This window comes from Microtus pennsylvanicus, chromosome 8 (genome assembly GCF_037038515.1).
Source record: "Microtus pennsylvanicus isolate mMicPen1 chromosome 8, mMicPen1.hap1, whole genome shotgun sequence".
NCBI lineage: Eukaryota > Metazoa > Chordata > Mammalia > Rodentia > Cricetidae > Microtus > Microtus pennsylvanicus.
Genome location: NC_134586.1, coordinates 104,765,960 through 104,784,384, shown reverse-complemented (window position 1 = coordinate 104,784,384; position 18,425 = coordinate 104,765,960). Strand labels below are relative to the sequence as shown.

At 40.6% G+C, this 18,425-nt stretch overlaps 1 protein-coding gene across 1 annotated transcript; it reads right to left on the bottom strand.

Moving 5' to 3' along the window:
* Positions 1 to 5,836: 5,836 nt before the first annotated feature.
* Positions 5,837 to 17,911, bottom strand: LOC142856572 (uncharacterized). The gene is given in 5 exon segments (XM_075984188.1): positions 5,837 to 8,607; positions 8,609 to 10,159; positions 11,266 to 11,320; positions 11,533 to 11,659; positions 17,781 to 17,911. Coding segments are annotated over 5 exon segments (1,995 nt in total). The 5' UTR covers positions 17,895 to 17,911; the 3' UTR covers positions 5,837 to 8,459.
* Positions 17,912 to 18,425: the final 514 nt, after the last annotated feature.

The following is an 18,425-nucleotide window of genomic DNA, read 5'->3' as shown; positions in this document are numbered from 1 at the left end:
GCCACTCCCCACTCTAGCCCTCTCGCCTCTGCCCCCAAATTTTGTTATTTTCCTGGTGTCTATCGTTCCTTGATATTCATGTCTAAATTTTCAGAACTAGAACCACAAAGAGAACATGCGGGTCTGGGTTACTTCATTTATTCCAGTATGTTTTGTTTCTCCCCATTACCTGTAAACTTCATAGAGTCACTTGTGTTTCCGTATGACTAGATTTCCATTGTGTGTGTGTGCTCATTTTCATTATTCATCAGTTGATGGGAATTTAGGTTGTTTCCATTGTGTGTTTGTGCTCATTTTCATTATTCATCAGTTGATGGGAATTTACGTTGTTTCCATTGTGTGTTTGTTTGTGCTCATTTTCATTATTCATCAGTTGATGGGAATTTACGTTGTTTCCATTGTGTGTGTGTGCTCATTTTCATTATTCATCAGTTGATGGGAATTTACGTTGTTTCCATTGTGTGTGTGTGCTCATTTTCATTATTCATCAGTTGATGGGAATTTGCGTTGTTTCCATTGTGTGTGTGTGCTCATTTTCATTATTCATCAGTTGATGGGAATTTGCGTTGTTTCCATTGTGTGTGTGTGCTCATTTTCATTATTCATCAGTTGATGGGAATTTAGGCTGTTTCCATTGTGTGTGTGTGCTCATTTTCATTATTCATCAGTTGATGGGAATTTAGGCTGTTTCCATTGTGTGTGTGTGCTCATTTTCATTATTCATCAGTTGATGGGAATTTGCGTTGTTTCCATTGTGTGTGTGTGCTCATTTTCATTATTCATCAGTTGATGGGAATTTAGGTTGTTTCCATTTCTTAGCTATTGTGAGCAGAGCAGCAGTGAATATGGCTAAGCAATGTCTATGGAGTAGGATGGTGAGTCCTGTTGGCCAAAGGGTGGTATAGCTGAGTCATATGGTAGATTGATTTTTAGCTCTTTGAGAATTCTCCACACAGATTTCTGGAGTGGCTTGATTTGCAGTTCCACCAAGAATGAATAGGGTCCTTTCCATGCATCCTCTTCAGCATTTGTTTTTTGTTTTGTTGACCTTAGCTGTTCTGATTGAGATAAAATGAAATCTAGTCATTTTGTTTGCATTTCCCTAAGAAGAAGGGGTAAGGGACAACCCTGTCTTGTTACTAATTTCAAAATACACAGGAGGGAAAATCCTGGGATTCTTTTTCTAAAGATGTAAAACACATAAGTAAAAGGCCTTTGTGGGCTTATTTTAAAAATTGATTTTTTATTGAGCTCTACATATTTTTCTGCTCTGTGGACTTTTTTTTTAACAATAACAAGAAACCATTAATATTAAAAGTTATTAGTTAACATTTGATCCCTGTGAGTTTGAGGCAAGACTGGTCTAGTTCCAGGGCTGACAGAAATATATAGAGACCTTATCTTTAAATAAATAAGTGTTGTGCCCAGATTATGACATCCCCCCCCAAGAGAAAGACCACCAGAGAGGCCCAGACTGTAATAAGCAAGGTTTAATCAGAATAATACAAACATGTTTGGAACCCCTGTCTCCAAACCCCGATGCAGCGAGGTAGAGAGAGGAGTTGTATCTCCTCTGTGGGGTAAGCTTTTAAAGGCATAGCTACAAAGAGGCTTTTTGAAGCTGCTTTCCCCAGGGCACAGGTGCAATGTCTTTTGTTCTCTCCCATCCTGCTTCTTTATCACCAGGTGGCTGGCTGGCTGGCTGATAAAGTGACCTTGTGCTCAGAATCTCCCGGGTAGGAGAGCAGAAGGCCACTATCTTCCTGGGAAAATATTTTGCTAGGAAATTTCTTCTCATCCCTTTGAGAATAAGGGGTGGGGATCCCATAATAAGTAGGTAAATAAATGCTATTAGTGAGCAGTGTGTGTTAATTTCCATTATTTTTGTTTGGGGGTGGTTTTTAGACCTCTTTTGATTGACTGTTCTGAAATTCATTATTTCCTGTGACTGCCTGGGTGTGTTTGTGTTTGCCTTCAGATTGTATATTCATGCCTCCTTCGATTGTGCCTCATTTTGCTGGGTATAGTATTCTCTGTTGGCAATTGTTTTCTTTTAGAATGTTGGTGCCCATAGAGGCTAGAATAGGGAATTGAACCCTCTGGACCTGCAGTTACAGTTGTTAGTATCCTGTGGGTGCTGGGAGTCAAGTGGATGTCCTCTGGAATAGGCAAAAGTACTCTTCACCCTTGAGCAATCACTGCATCCCCAAGCAACACTGTCTTTAAACTATTTTCTTATTTACATAGTGCTTTTCCATCAGTTAGGTTTTAAAGCAAAATTTAATTTTATTATTGTGGTTATGATGTATTTGTCTAAGCAAATATACCTGTGTGTACATACAGTTGTCAGGCCAACTTTTTGGTGTAAGTTTTGCTCCTCCTACTTTTTTGTGGGTTTTCGATATCAAATTCAGGCTCTTATAGTCTAGCAGCAGTGTCTTTGCCCTTAGAAGTGATTTTTTTTAAAGAAAATAATTTATAGAAGTGCCAGAATACAAAAATTAATATGCAAAATTAGAGGCTTTGTTATGTCTTAATTATAAACATTCTATGAAAGAACTCAGGAAAAAAATCACATGAAAAATATTCAAACCCATAAAAGTAAACAACCAAAAAATCTCCTGAAGAAACAAAAATCCCTGGAATAAACCCAAAGACAACAACTTTGTGTTGGGCTTTTTTGCTTTTGATTTTTTAAGAGAGAGTCTTACTGTGTAATCCTGGCTGGATTTGAATGTCTCTCTCTGCCTCCCAGGTATGGAAATAAAAGGCATATGACACCATACTCATCAACCCCACAAGAATTTTAAAACACACACACACACACACACACACACACACACACACACACCTTAAAGACAAAGGAAGAAACTGAGTAGAAAAACAGCCTACAGAATCTTGGCTAACTACAGAGTTGACTGATGATTAATAAACAGAATATGTAAAGAACTAAAAAAAACCTGAAGAAATGAAAAAAATTAATTTTAGACTGGACTTGTTGCTGTGACTGAAGCCAGTGCAGAAGCTGCTGCAGCTGCAGAATCCACCAGACCCTGAAAGACTGAAATGAGGTGGACAGACCTCTACCAGATCTACAGAAGATGTACTAGTAGCAGTTTATCCAGTAATTCTCCAGCAACTGCTGCTGAGACCAACATCAGCACCCCAAAAGGAAACTGAAAAACTGTGAACTAAGCACAAACTCTAGATAGTGCTTCAGGCACCAGAGACTCCATCAACTGTGATCAATTTGTTTCTACTGTCCTCAGTTTGTTAATGGACTTGATTATGGCAGCAAGAGTGCTAACAGAAATGGAGCTGGGAATATGTAGAGGGTATTATTTGCCTTGATAAATCCTGTCCCATTGAAAGGATACATGAATGGCTCAACAGGCATAAATCAATGGATGTATTTAATTATATAAATGGACCCAAGGATGTAAACCACGTGATTATGGTGTACATAGGATTTTTGGCAAAATCCTGTTATAATAAAGTCCCTGAGGTCACTAGAAAGGGGTGGAATATATCTCAACAGATATAAATTAAAAATCTATAGCCACCATTTACTAAATAGTGAAAACCACAATGAATTCCAATAAAATCATGAACAAGACAAAGGGGTCACTTGTCACCACTACTATCCAATATAATGATTGAAGTCCTGGCTAGGGTAATAAAAGACAGACAGATTATATAAAAGGAATAAATAGGAATGGGAGAGGTCAAAGTGCCCCCATTTGGAGATGCTACATTCTATATACGAAAGACGTATTCATTCACACACTCAGGCGTCCCTGGGTACTAAACTGAAAGCTATATTTATGCAGAGGACATGGTGCAAACCCACATAGGTCCTGTACTTGCTGCTTTCGTTTCTGTGAGGTTATATGAGCCTTGCTTAGTTGATTCAGAGGGCCTTGTTCTCATGGATTTCTTCATCCTCTCTGGGTCTTATCCTATTCTACGGGTTCCCTGAGCTCTGAGGGAGGCGACATCTCATTTAGACTCTCTCCATGCAGTGTCTGGCTATGGGTTTCCATGCTTGTTCCCGCCTGCTGCAGGAAGCAGCTTCTCTGGTAATGACTGAATAAGGAACTGGTCTGTGCGTATAGCAAAACACCATTACTATTGACCCTTTTTCTTCTTACACTAGTAGTATTTGATTTTACCCTAGCTCTTGGGCTATCTAGTCCCGTGTTCTTGGCTATCCAGTTTGCTTCCGTGGGTGTCAATGGGTTCTGTCTTGAGGAGTAGGGCTTAAGTCAAATCAGTCACAGATTGCTTATTCCCACAAGCTTTGTGTCATCATTGCCCTAGTATATTTTGCAGGCAGGACAGGTTGTAGATGATGGGGTTTGTGGCTGGGTTGGTGTGTATGTTCCTCTTCAAGTAGCCTGCAGAGTAACTTCTCATACCAAAGACACTAGAAGATGGGGGTGAGGGTTCTGTGTAGGCAACAACTCAATTTTTCCACATTTTATGAGTTGTGTGGGTGTTGTTTTCAGCAATGGAACCTTGCTGTTAGTTTGTGGGGAGCAGTCTTTGTCTTTGTAAAACTCTGGAGATTTTCATATGATCCCTTTGATCAACAACTCAATTGGATATGTCCCTGTACTAGAAACTTCATTTGGTGACAAGAGAGATGCATGCCTGGTCCTTCAAATCCAGTTTTAAAGTCTGTGGCTGGTGGGGTCACAGGTCCTGGAGTAAGGGGATTTCTTACTATGTGGATAGCATGGTCACTTTGTTAAGCCATCTTGTAAGCACTTACACACAGAGATTAATGTTGTACACATCCTTCATCAAAGATGCTCCCTAATGCTCCCTACTGTAGGAGGTAATGGCAAAGAATCCCATGTCTGATCAAGTGCCATGACTAAGTAATGGTAGAGTGTTGATTCCTAAATGGATCAGAGATATTACTCCCTCCAGGGTTCAGGTAACAGTGCAGAAGTGGGGGTGGAACAAAGACGAAAGATGGGAAGGAGTGAATGCAGCAAAAACATGTAAAAACTTGCTGGGCATAGTGTAATACAACTTTAGTCCCAACACAGGAGAGAGGTAGGTAGAACTGAGTTAGACACCAGCCTGGTCTACACAGCCACTGCCAGAACAGATACTGTCTAAAAGAATGGTGTGTGTGTGTGTGTGTGTGTGTTAAGAACTCACTGCGCCTATAGTTATCTACACTAGATCCACACAAGATTGGGCCTGTGAACATTTCTCCATGGATAGGAGAAGGAAACACGAACCTGCACATATCCAGTAGGGGATTATTGGTAATTAATGGTTGTAGAGGAACAGCCATCTTTGCAGTGGCTTAGGCTCAGACAATCTGCCCTTCAGTAGATGATCTCTAATGCATGCTTGAGCAAGAAACTCAAATTAGCCTTAGTGGGGCCCACACAGAATATGGAACTAAGAAGGGGATTTGTTAAGGATCCCAGAAATAGAGGGACAGAGATGAAAAGGGAATGCGGAAGAGAAAAGGACTAAAATTAATTATATAGGTGAATAAAACCGCCAGAAAAAATTAAGAGCAAGGAAGGGCTAGAGAGATGGTTCATCAGTTAAAGATTCCTCACTGAAGCCGGGCTGTGAGTTCGAGACCAGCCTGGTCTACAAGAGCTAGTTCCAGGACAGGCTCCAAAACCACAGAGAAACCCTGTCTCAAAAAACCAAAAAAAAAAAAAAAAAGATTCCTCGCTGGTCTTCAGAGAACATGAGTTTAGTTCCCAGCACCATCACAGCTGTTTGACAACATGCTATAACTCCAGCTTCAAGGATCTGATGATTGTGGCCTCCACAGGCACCCGTATGCAGGTGAGCTTAATCATATAAACACACAGCCAAGTGTACTGGTTCATGCTTTTAATCCCAGCCATTGGAAGTCAGAAGCCAGTGAATCTATGTTTGATGTCAGACTGGTCTAAATAGCACAGTCATAGATACAGTATGAGGCTCTTTCTCAAAAAACAAATATCCCCCCAAACCCAACCAAAGAAGCAAATAAATAAATAAGGATAAAACACATATACAAAAATATAATTTGAGCTAGGTGTGGTGGTGCAAGCTTTAATTCCAACTCTTTGGTGGCAAAGGCAGGAACTATGTGAGTTCTAGACCAGTCATAGTGAGATCCTGTCTACAAACAAAAAAGAAACAAAGCACTATTACTGGAACAACACATACATTGAAAAGTACAACATATAAAAATCTATGTAAACACCAGAAAATTTCCATTTTCACATAAATATAAGGAAACTGCAAAGGAATTAATAATACTTTTTAAAAATATGACATATGACCCACCCACTGAGACAGCGGAGCTGATGTATTGGGAGCTCACCAAGGCCAGCTGGACTGTGACTGAAAAAGCATGGGATAAAACTGGACTCTCTGAACATGGCGAACAATGAGAGCTGATGAGACGCCAAGGACAATGGCAAGGGGTTTTGATCCTACGTAATGTGCTGGCTTTGTGGGAGCCTACCCAGTTTGGATGTTCACCTTCCTAGATATGGACGGAGGGGGGAGGACCTAGGACTTACCACAGGGCAGGGAACCCTGACAGCTCTTTGGACTGGAGAGGGAGGGGGGAAAGGAGTGGGGGGAGGGGGAGAAGGGTGAGAGGAGGGGGAGAAGGGTGGGAGGAGGGGGAGGGAAATGGGAGGCTGGGAGGAGGTGGAAACTTGTTTTTTTTCTCATTTTCTCAATAAAAAAAAAAGAGAAAAAAAAAGATTATTTAACCCTTTGTAAAATATCATAGAGACACCTGGGTTTTTTTGGTGAAAAAAAAAAGGCTAACTTTGTACAGATGATTCAAGATGATCCAAGAGCTCTTCCTAGAGACACCAATCTTCAGGGAATGCCTTCTACTCAAAGTGTCATAAACACTGGGTTATTTTTCAAAAATGCTCTTTTAATTTCAATCTTTATGTACAACTTCATATTTGCACACTGGCATTCTATTTTCCTATTAATAAATTAATAATTCTAAATTAGTAACTGTAATTGGACTTATAAGTTAAATATTTATTTAAATTAACAATATATTCATGAAATCCAAGTATTGATGTGCTAGAAGTAGCTTACTTTTTCTGTCATATATTAAAGTTTAGGGTTAAGACAGCCCCTTTAGGGGGCGGGGTTTGCCTTGGGCGAATGCCTACGGATAAATGGGCACGTGGGAGGCGGCTCTGCCTTTTCCTTCCTACCTCCTGTACTATGCTGGAACTTTGGTTCTGTAAGTTTATCATTAAAGTGGTAAATATTCTTTAAAAAAATATGACATATGAGAAAATGCTTTTAAGAAGCATATATTTTTACTTTCAAATGAACCATAATTACCAACAAACTAGGTGAAATTAAGTCTACTGTTCTAGTAAAAATGCATCTCAGTTCAAAGAATCCAACAGCTCTACAGTAAAGTTGAGAAAGTTTTACCTCATTTCATTTAAACAATACCATTTAAATGAAACTAGTTAACCAAACTTACACTACCTCAACACAATTTTTTTTATATGATTGCTATTGTTAGGGACAGTCTCTTGGTAGCTTCAACATTCCAAACAGTAGGCAATACAGGCAAGCAAAATTATGACATTGTTTATGAAATCTTATTTCAAAACTATAAAAAAACAATGTAAAAGGTTACATATAAGACTTGAACAATGACAAAAATGCTCATAATTTTACTGTACTCCAGGTTATTTCCAGAAATATTCTGTACAAATAAATTTGTTCAGTCTCCACATTTATTATTCTTATAAGATTGAACTACATAACATTTCACAAATTTTCTTATTTGAAAAAATCCACAACTTTCTATTTGCTTTATACACATAATTACTTAAAGATGTGTTTTTATTTCTAAGTACGTGTATCACATGTGTTCTGTACTTGCAGAGGCCAGAAGAGGGCCATCACATCTCAGATGTGGAATTAGAGCTGGCTGTGAGCCACACTGTGTGGATGCTGAAAAACTCAGGTCCTCAGGGAGAGCAGTATGTGCTTTTAACAGTGGAACCATCTTTTCATTTTGTAAAGAAAATTCCACTTGCTTATATCTAGTTCTTCTTAAACTTCCCATGTGGTGCTCAAACCCACTATATCCATTTTAGTTCTCTACCATCCCTCCTTCACCAAGTGCTAGAATAAAAGGCATGCTCTACCACGCACAGTGCAATAGGATTTTATCCTATATATATTTGCATATTGGGGATACAGCTACACTTTTGTAGCTTTCAGTTAGTTAATCTCCACTGTTTTTAAAAATAAACATTCAGTTTGTGTGTGAGTCCATGTGTGTACATGGAACTCAGAGGTAAACATTTGGGAATTCTCTATTTTCACTAGAAGGGACCCTGGGATGGAACACAGATTACCTGACTTAGAAATAAACACCTTTACCCACCGAGCCTTTTTGTGAGTTGTTCACACTCTTCTTTCATACCTCACAACATAAGTAAGTTATCCACAGGCAAAGTCACCAGATACATTGCTGTAAATTTCCAGTTCTTTTCTGTTGGCTTCCATGCATATAAAGGGATGTGGAAGACACAAAAGCTTCTCTTATTTTTGAATGTGAAAGGTTTCTCGCCAATGAATTCTTTCATGTTTCACAAGATAGCTGCAATCACTGAAAGCTTTCCCACATTTTTTACATACATATGGTTTCTCTCCAGTGTGAATTCGTTCGTGACGATAACGGGCACTCTGATGTGTAAAGGCTTTTCCACAATGTTTACATATGTAAGGTTTCTCTCCAGTATGAGTTCTTTCATGGTTGCGAAGGTATGTGGAACACCTAAATGCTTTTTTACAGTGTTTACATACATAAGGCTTTTCTCCAGTATGAGTTCGCTCATGATTGTAGCAGGCCTTACGTTGAATGAAAGCTTTCCCACAATGCTTACATGCATAAGGTTTCTCCCCAGTGTGGATCTTTTCATGGCTGATAAGATGACTGGAATGAATGAATGCCTTTCCACACTTTTTACATACATATGGTTTTTCTCCAGTATGAATTCTCTCATGACTGTAACGGGTACTGGAATGGGTGAAGGCTTTCCCACAATGCTTACATGTGTAAGGTTTCTCTCCAGTGTGAGTTCTTTCATGGTTTCGAAGGCATGTGGACCATGTAAATGCCTTCCCACACTGCTTACATACATAGGGCTTTTCTCCAGTGTGAGTTCTTTCATGATTGTAACAAGCATCACGCTGGATGAAGGATTTGCCACACTGCTTACACGCATAAGGTTTTTCTCCGGTGTGAATTCTTTCATGGTTGCGAAGGGACGTAGAACAGGTAAATGCTTTTCCACATTGCTTGCAAACATAGGGTTTCTCTTCAGTGTGAATTATTTCATGTCTATAACAGGCGCTGTGATGGCTGAAGGCTTTTCCACAATGCTTACAGGTATAAGGTTTCTCTCCAGTGTGAGTTCTTTCATGGACAAGAAGGTGTGATGAACGAATGAATGCTTTGCCACACTGCTTACACACATAGGGTGCATCTCCACTGTGGATTCTTTCATGTTTCTGAAGGTACGAGTAGTGTCTAAATGCCTTTCCACACTGATTACACACATAACATTGCTTCTCAGTATGAATTTTTTCATGGTAGACAAGCTGACTGAAATTAGCAAAGGTTTCGCCACATTGCGCACACATAAATGGTCTCACTCCAGTGTGCAATCTTTCATATATTCGAACGTAAGTGTATTTCCTGACGGCTTTATCAAACTGATTGTATTCGTGACATGTACCATCACCGTCAATTTGCTCATCATTTTTGTCAGAAGTGTGAATCCTATACGCTTCATTAGATTGTTTCTTTTTATGAACTATCTTCCTGGGACTTTTGAGTACCTGAAAGTATTCAGAAGAGGTGAAATCTGCATAGTGTTTCTCATGTTGGAAAGCTATTTCCACATAGCCCTCATTCTCAAATGGCTTCTTTCCAGCTTCACTTGTGAGATGCACATCTGAGGGTAAATGACCAATGGTGCCTCTTGCACACATACTGCGTTCACGTACTGCCGTTTCAGAAGGCATGTGCTCATTATCAACATATTCTGGAATCGGGTGGTGGGCTTCTCCACACTGACAACCATGTCCATATTTACAGTCTCTCTCAATTACCTGAGTTCTGCAAAAAGAAAAAGGAAACAAAAGAGCATAACATTTTAAGATTAGCCAAGAGAGGCCCGGGAGGCTGGATGCTGTGACTCACTCCCATTAACTCCCATTAATAGAGTATTTAGGAGGCAGCAGCAGAATGACATCAACTTTGAGATTTACATGGAAAGGGCCTGACTTAAGGGACAATACTAAATGTGGACTTTATTTGTATAAAGAATTTTTCTTCAAGAGTGTAGACCCAGCAGGGCGGTGGTGGCGCACGCCTTTAATCCCAGCACTTGGGAGACAGAGGCAGGCGGATCTCTGTGAGTTCGAGACCAGCCTGGTCTACAAGAGCTAGTTCCAGGAGAGGCCCCAAAACCACAGAGAAACCCTGTCTCGAAAAAAAAAAAAAAAGAGTATAGACCCTTGTGGGTTCCTCATGCTCCACTGGAATACCCTGTACCCACTGCTATACAGGTAATACTAATGGGACTCCAGGGATTATTTAAAAAAAAAAAAAACAACTTCTACAAAGAAACCATGTAGTTACTAGAAAAGGATGTGAGGAAGGATGCTGGAGGAGTTGGCGAGAAAGGAAAAGGACACATCTATGATTAGATACATTGCACACATGTATGAAATTACCAAGGAATAAGTTTTGGAAATGTCTCTACCAGTTAACAATGGGAAAAATTACTCATGCAAAGGTATGAAGCAAGCATGATGAAATTAGAAATACCTGAGTTGTCTTCACGAGATTTATTGAAGCTAGATCCCAATTTAAAACTGAAATTCACTGTACTTAATATAGAAGCATATATCCAAGTCCTAAAGTCAACCTGATAAAAATAGATTAAATACTTTTGTGCATGAAGAGGAGATTGTATAGCTCAAATCACTGGAGAATGTCTTACACTGCCTGATGTTGTAACACATTTAGGAAATATTACTAGAGCACAGAGATGGAATTCCCAACAACTCTGGATGGACAAACTAATACAGGTTTTAGGAAACATTGTCATAGAGCCATTTTACATTTAGATGTAGTTGGATCATTGGTTTGGTTTTCATCTTCCCTAAAATAAATTACAAATACTTCATGCAAATTTCCCCCTTTTGAGTGTGAATTACCGGAGACTTCTTCTGACATTCACATACTCCTCTTCAATGTGTTCTTCTGTTTTCCCTGGAAGTAAATCAAAAGAAATCATTATGACTTATCCAACACTAGAAAACACTTATTAAAGTCTACCGTTTGCTGTGGTACAGTATGACTTGGTATGCTACAAATACCTTCACGTCCCCTTTCAATATTTCAGTTCATGAAACTATACAAATAAGCAAGAAAAGCTGCTCTCCCACTGAACAGGTAAAAGAATCATAGCGTCTTGTTTTTACCTATGGAGATCAGGTTCATAAAGGTTTCTGTCATCACATCTCTGTAGAGCTGCTTTTGACTAGAATTCAAGAAAGCCCACTCTCCTGGACTGAAGTTCACAGCCACGTCCTCAAAGGTCACTGGCTCCTAAAAAACATAGGGAAATGGTTAGTGTGAACTGCCAAGAGAGATAGAAGGGATACACGTGGATAGAGGGAAGAAAAAAAAAGAAGATGATAGGGAGACTCTCTAAAGGTGTGTGTGTGTGTGTTTCCCTTTGCATTGGCCTTAGAAAGTTAAGTTTAGCCCCACCTCGTCAGCCCTAGAGAATTAAGTCTTACTCCCTAAGATAGAAAAGTCGAGTGATTAGTTTGCCAACTTCATGGATTCCTCTCAGTTCCTGATCTGCTAAAGGTTGGTCCTTACAGCAGCAAGATATATTCTTAGGAACTCAGTGTCACACTCACACACCAAAACAATCTCTTTATCATGGATGCATATAAGTATGAAATTCCCACAATACTTGACGTTATGTTAGTTAAGTTCCAGCATGGATTTGGGAGGGGCACACAAGGAAGAAGGAGAGTCAGTATTTCTTCGTGGCTACTGGTAGGCTAATCATACTCCAGTGGATGAGGCCACACCCACCACTTTTTTTTTTTTTTGGTTTTTCGAGACAGGGTTTCTCTGTGGCTTTGGAGCCTGTCCTGGAACTAGCTCTGTAGACCAGGCTGGTCTCGAACTCACAGAGATCCGCCTGCCTCTGCCTCCCGAGTGCTGGGATTAAAGGCGTGCGCCACCACCGCCCGGCACACACCCACCACTTTCCATCTGCATCTCCTAATGGCTGAGAATGTTGAACACTTTGTATTTATAAGACATTTCTATTTCTTCTCATGAGAATGTTCTGTTCAGTTCCACAGTCCACTTTTTTAATTTGCCTTGGTGGTTTACCTGCATGTATGTCTGTGTGAGGGTGCTGGATCCCCTGGGACTGGAGCTATAGACAGTGTGAGGGGCCATGTGGGTGCTGGGAATTGAACTGGGGTGATTTGGAAGAACAGTCAGTGCTCATAATGGCTAAGCCATCTTTCCAGCCCTACAGTCGACTTTTTAATTAGGATGTTTGATGCCTTGATTCTTTTTATGTTGTTTTGAATCGCTTTGTATTACAGACACTAATCCCTTTTAGATGTATAGCTAGCTGATTTTCTCCCCTTCTGTGGGCTGCCTGCCTCTTCATGTAATTGACTCTTTGTTGTACAAAACATTTTCAGTGTTATGAAATCCCATTTGTTTTACTTGAAGTCCTATCTAGAAATTCCTTACCTGTGCTTGTCATCTGAACCGCACTTACAAAATTTTCATCGAGAAATTTCTGGATATTAAGTTGTTAAGGTCCTAATCTATTTGGGGATGAGTTTTGTGCAAAGTGAAAGATAAGGATCTAGTTTCATTTGTCCGCATTTTACAGCTACATTAAGAGGCCACCTCACTCCAGTCAAAATGGCTATCGCGAGGAATAAAAATGACAAGCGCTGGCCTGGATGCAGGTAAAAGGGGGCCCTTGTCCTGTTGGTGAAAATGTAAACTAGTGCACATGCTGTGCTCATCAGCCTGGAGGATTCTTTTTTTTTTTTTGGTTTTTCGCGACAGGGTTTCTCTGTGGCTTTCGAACCTGTCCTGGAACTAGCTCTGTAGGCCAGGCTGGTCTCGAACTCACAGAGATCGGCCTGCCTCTGCCTCCTGAGTGCTGGGATTAAAGGTGTGCGCCACCATCGCCCGGCTATAGCCTGGAGGATTCTAAAGAAATAGAAATAGGGCTGAAAAGACTGTTGAGCAGTTGAGAGCCCAGGCAGCGCTTGCAGAACCCCCAGGCTGTATTCTCAGCATTCACCTCGCAACTGTCTAACTCCAGTTCCAGGGGATCTGACACCTTATGCTCTTCATGAACACATACATACATGCAATATACAGAGATACATGTAGGAAAAATACCCATGCAAAATAATATAAAAAATTTCAAAACTTGAAGTGGATTTATCATATCGCCTGCCTATACCACTCCTGGGCATATGCCCTCAGCACTTTGTACCTTATTATAGAGATACACTTGCACATCCATATTCACGGCTGAGCAATTCACAACAGGTAGGAAAAAGAATCAACCTAGATATCCTTCGACTTAAGAATGTATAATGAAAATATGGTGTTATCTACACAGCAGACTATTCAGTTGTAGAGAAAATGAAATTTTTTTTTGAAAATGAAAATTTTTATGTAAATGGACAGAACTGAAAAAAATTATACTGAGTGAGTTCATCTAGGCTAAAAAAAAAAAAAAAACACTGCAAGGTTTTTCCTCATATGAGGTTCCTAGGTTCAAATCTTTGGTTTTTGTGTGTTTCTAACACCAAGTACATGTGGAGGAGAAGAAAGCAAAACCAGGCTATTGGCAGGGAGGATGCATGGAGGTGTAGAATGCAGATAAGACAAAAGTAGAGAGTGGAATACTGGGGACTGAAGGGCTCAATCAGGTGTGGGAATGACAGAGATGGCAAAAGAGGAACCAGAATAAGGCTTAAAAAATAAAACACACATGAAAAAGTTATTTGGGCACTTATGATCTTGCAATCCAAGTTAAATAAATACATACATATATTGAGTGAACACACATATACTACAGTACACATAATGAGAGGGGATATTAGAACATATGTCATATGAATGATCAGTGAGAAAATATTGGAAGCTAAAGGTTTAAGAAGGGACGAGGATGGAACGTAGGGGAAAGGAGGGTTAAGAACTGAGTTAACCACTAAAGATGTGTAAAGTAGTGTTATAAAACAGCACTAGCTTGTAAACTAATTTAAAATGCATTTTTCTTGGAGGGGGTGGGGAACAGAGCCTTACGAGGTAGCCCTTGTTAGCCTGGAGCTCTGCCTATAAACCAGGCTGGCCACAAACCCACAAAGATCTAAGCAAGCAAAAGTACCACCCATTAGTGAATAATGCTTCTCCCTAAAAGCCACAGGGACTAAATAAAAATGTCAGGGTCAGGCACAGGTCACCACCATATGAGTTATTGGTCAGAGAAGCTTCCGTAGCACCCCAAACAATATAGGCTATTCTCATTGCTTTAGATTACCAACCATAACTAGACGATAAAATTCTACTGTTGAAGACACCACACATCTTGGTTACTGGATACAGGGAAACCAATCATGAGCTGACCAGGAAATCCCCGGGTAGCTATCTTTCAGAGTGCTGCTGAGTGGTACTATGAAAGCTGCTGGGGGAGAAGAGGCACCAAAGATTTTATCCTGAGCTGAATCCTGGATGCTACAATACTGATATGCCAGACAAGATGGGCCTACTGGAAAAGATGTTTATGGAGCTAAGGAGCTTTGCCAATGAAATTTCAGGCCTGTGGCAGAAGATGGAAGTCACGTCTGATAATTTAGCATGGTTAAAACCATGGCTAGGAATGTCAAAGGTCCTAAGGGACAAGTCCCTGATGTTGTGTTTCTAAGTGCTGATGTTGACACACTCAAGGCCTTCTGAATGTCTGGGCTTCCTTCCCCAACCTGGGTCAAAGGGTCTTCTTACTGTAGCCATGGTAGTTAAGACAGAGAAGCATTACTGTTTAAATTATGAAAATAACTGTGTGTGCTCAACCATAAATAGGATATTATATCAACCCTCTATTCCCAAGACTCAGGAAATATTGCAGAAAAACTGAAGTGAAAATGTAAGCGCTGGGGCACGGGGAGCAGTATTATCAAATGCTGTGCTCTGGACCTGACATGGCTGTTGCATACATGAATTAACAATCACTGTGGTTACCCACACAAGGGATCATGCCAGTGAAAAAGCCCAGCAATGGACTTGGGAGAGGCTTCCAAAGCCCCATTCTTAACTGAAAATCTAGTTTTAGTTGGTGGCTTCTTGGGGAGGGAGAGTCATTTTTCTTTTGGAGTGTGGCCTTGTTATGTTTGCCGTATTTCTGTATAGAACCCCTTGCCCATGTAAATAAGGGCTGCACTAATTAAACTCAATGGTCCATAAGTACACTATTTAGAAACTGACCCTGTCTTCATACCTTGAATCTACCTTGACCTTAACCCTAGGTACACCCTGAAAATATTCATTTGTTTCAGAGGTAAACAACAGAACGACGTTACTATACAGAACTCATATGATCTTTTGAAAGAGGCATTGCCATGATGGCTGGGGAAATTAAACTATATATTGCTGCATAACTATTCTTTCCTTGGTAAAAAGTCTTCCCCTCATTTACAGTGCGCTCTAAATGCCCATCATATTAGAAGATAGAACTCAAGTAATTTCTCCTGTGGCACAGATGTTTGATCAAGCTGTTTTGGTTTGTCTTTGAGACAGGACTTGACACTATTTACGGCTGAGGATGTCACTGGACTGACAGCAATCCTCCCACCTCAGTCTTGCAATTGCTGAGATTTCAGGATTTCATTATGACCAGCAATGGCTAATGTTTTTAATCCCTTCAACAATGGTACCACAACTACTAAACTCCATCTCTTTCATGTAATTAGTTTTACCCATCAAAGAAAAACAGTTAAGTTTTCTAGTCTAATGTTCTCTGTCACTCCCTTGTAACTGGTGTGCGCATGCACACTTGTACACAAAGACACACACACAATCTTGACATTTAAACGGATAATTTTAACAAAAATGTGTATGTCTTTTATGTGTAACTGCTTTCATTGCAATAAACTATTTTGCTTGATTTTCATTCTGTATTATTTTTTTGATATGTCTGCGTGTATAACACCCGTGTGCAGTCTCTAGAGGCCAGAAGAGAATGTCAGGTCCATGGGAGCTGGGTTTACAGATATTGGTGAGCTGCCCAACCTGGCTGCAGGGAAAAGAACCCAAGTCCCCTGCAAAATTGGCAAGTATTCTTGATAGCTGTGTCATCTCCTGAGGCCTAAACTTTCCGATTGATTTGGTACTTATTTTCCTTTCAACTTCTACCAGAAAATTAAAAGTGTTCTTTTCCAAGTACAGTTTACCCTGAGTTTTAAAAATTTCAATGTACAAGTAATTTAAACTCACATTCAAGTAACAGTATACTGTTTCATCCACAATGGGAGTATTTTACCCTCTCCAAGTTTGTCTTTCTCGTCTTAATATGCAAATGCTCATTATTTTACTTATCATTAACTAGAATTATCTAGTACACTGCTAAAAATCCCTTCAATTTGAGTATGAATACAACACAGAGGGAATTTAAAAAAGTAAACATTTTCTTTGTAGCATTTAGTACTTTCTTAAACATAGCAGAATATAAAATCAACATTCAATAAAGCAAGAACATTCCTCTATTCCCATAATGACTGAGCTGAGAGAGAAAACCAGGAACACATTCGCAGTAACAGGAAAAGAACTAGAAGTAAAAGTTCTTGACCATGACAACTTCAAATGGTAAAGAAACTGAATACCCCAGCCTAAGGACTGTACAAATGGAGATCCCCTCAGAGAATGCCATGTGATAAATACTCTCAGACTCAGCTCCTTCTTCTTGGAGAAGCATCTCAGGGCACACAAACAACAATACAACCGCAAGCACCTGATCCCCTCCAAAGGGCTCACAAACACCAGGTCTAGCAAAGCTTTTCAAAAATCCTAATTTTTGAAATGGTCACTGAAAAAAAAATAGGTCTCTCTCCTTCTTCTAAGATTGGGAATTTTGGCCCACGCTCACAGAGGGCAAAATCAAATACCCTCTAGAAATCACCATTTTTTAAAAAGCAGAACACACCCACCACACACAGTTTAATTGATGAGTTGAGGTTTGGGGATGTAGCCTAAAGCCAAAGTCCTGTCCTATTGAACCGCGGCACTAAAAAGAATATAATTCAGATAGGTGACGACAGAAAAAAATCGAAAGCAGCCCAGATATACCTGTAAGGGCAGACGAGCAACAGCTCTCACTGCCCACGTCCTCTCACACCAGCCTGGACTCTGCGTCACCAACCTGCCAGCGCTGCCGTAAGTGCTGAGGTGCACATCCCAGGGACGACTCACCCCAGGAAGACAGGGGCCCGGGACGAAGTAGCTTCCCTGGGACAGAACCGGACGGGATCCGGTGTCCGGCCGCTTCTCTGCACACAATTCCAGAGCTCTGGGGATCAGCGAGCCAGCGGGGCACACCGGCTGGACAGCACCAGGGGACCGGCCAGGCGACAGCGCTGCAGGAGGATTCCAGGATCCGGGGCACACTCACCATTTCCTCTTTCAGATGCATGCACGTGTTCTTCCCAATCGGCTCGAAACCAGGAGAGACAGGTAGTGCAAACCGAGCACAGCAGGCCTCCTCGACAACACAGGACTCAAACATGGTGGCACGGAGGGGGCCTTTCGAATATCCGCGCTCCTCATTGGACAGTTTGTGAAGGGCAGCAACAGCCTCCCTGATTGACGGAAGATGAGGGCAGCCTTGCGCTTAAATGCCTGAATTAATCACCTTCACCTTCTCAGAGGCAGTCAGAATGACAGTTTCCATCGTACTCCAAGTTCTTTTTTTAAAGCTGGGTAAAGCTTGTTCCGACCAGGTTTATAGCTTTTCATTTAAGGGGAGCATGCTCCAAACTTTCAGGTGCCCACACGCTTGGTGTGTGTGTGTGTGTGTGTGTGTGTGTGTGTGTGTGTGTGTGTGTGTGTTGTGCTGTGATTGTCCTACACAGTATGTTAGTACATCTTACAACAGGTCCTAATGGGAAGGCCTATATAAGGCCTGAATTATCATTTGTCTCTTTCAAAGTCTAGGCTTTGTTTTGTCTCATACCAATCATTTTCTTCTTTGGTTATACTTTCCTGCTGGGGTATAAAACCATTAGGGATGGCCAAAAGTAACCATTATAATTACTGT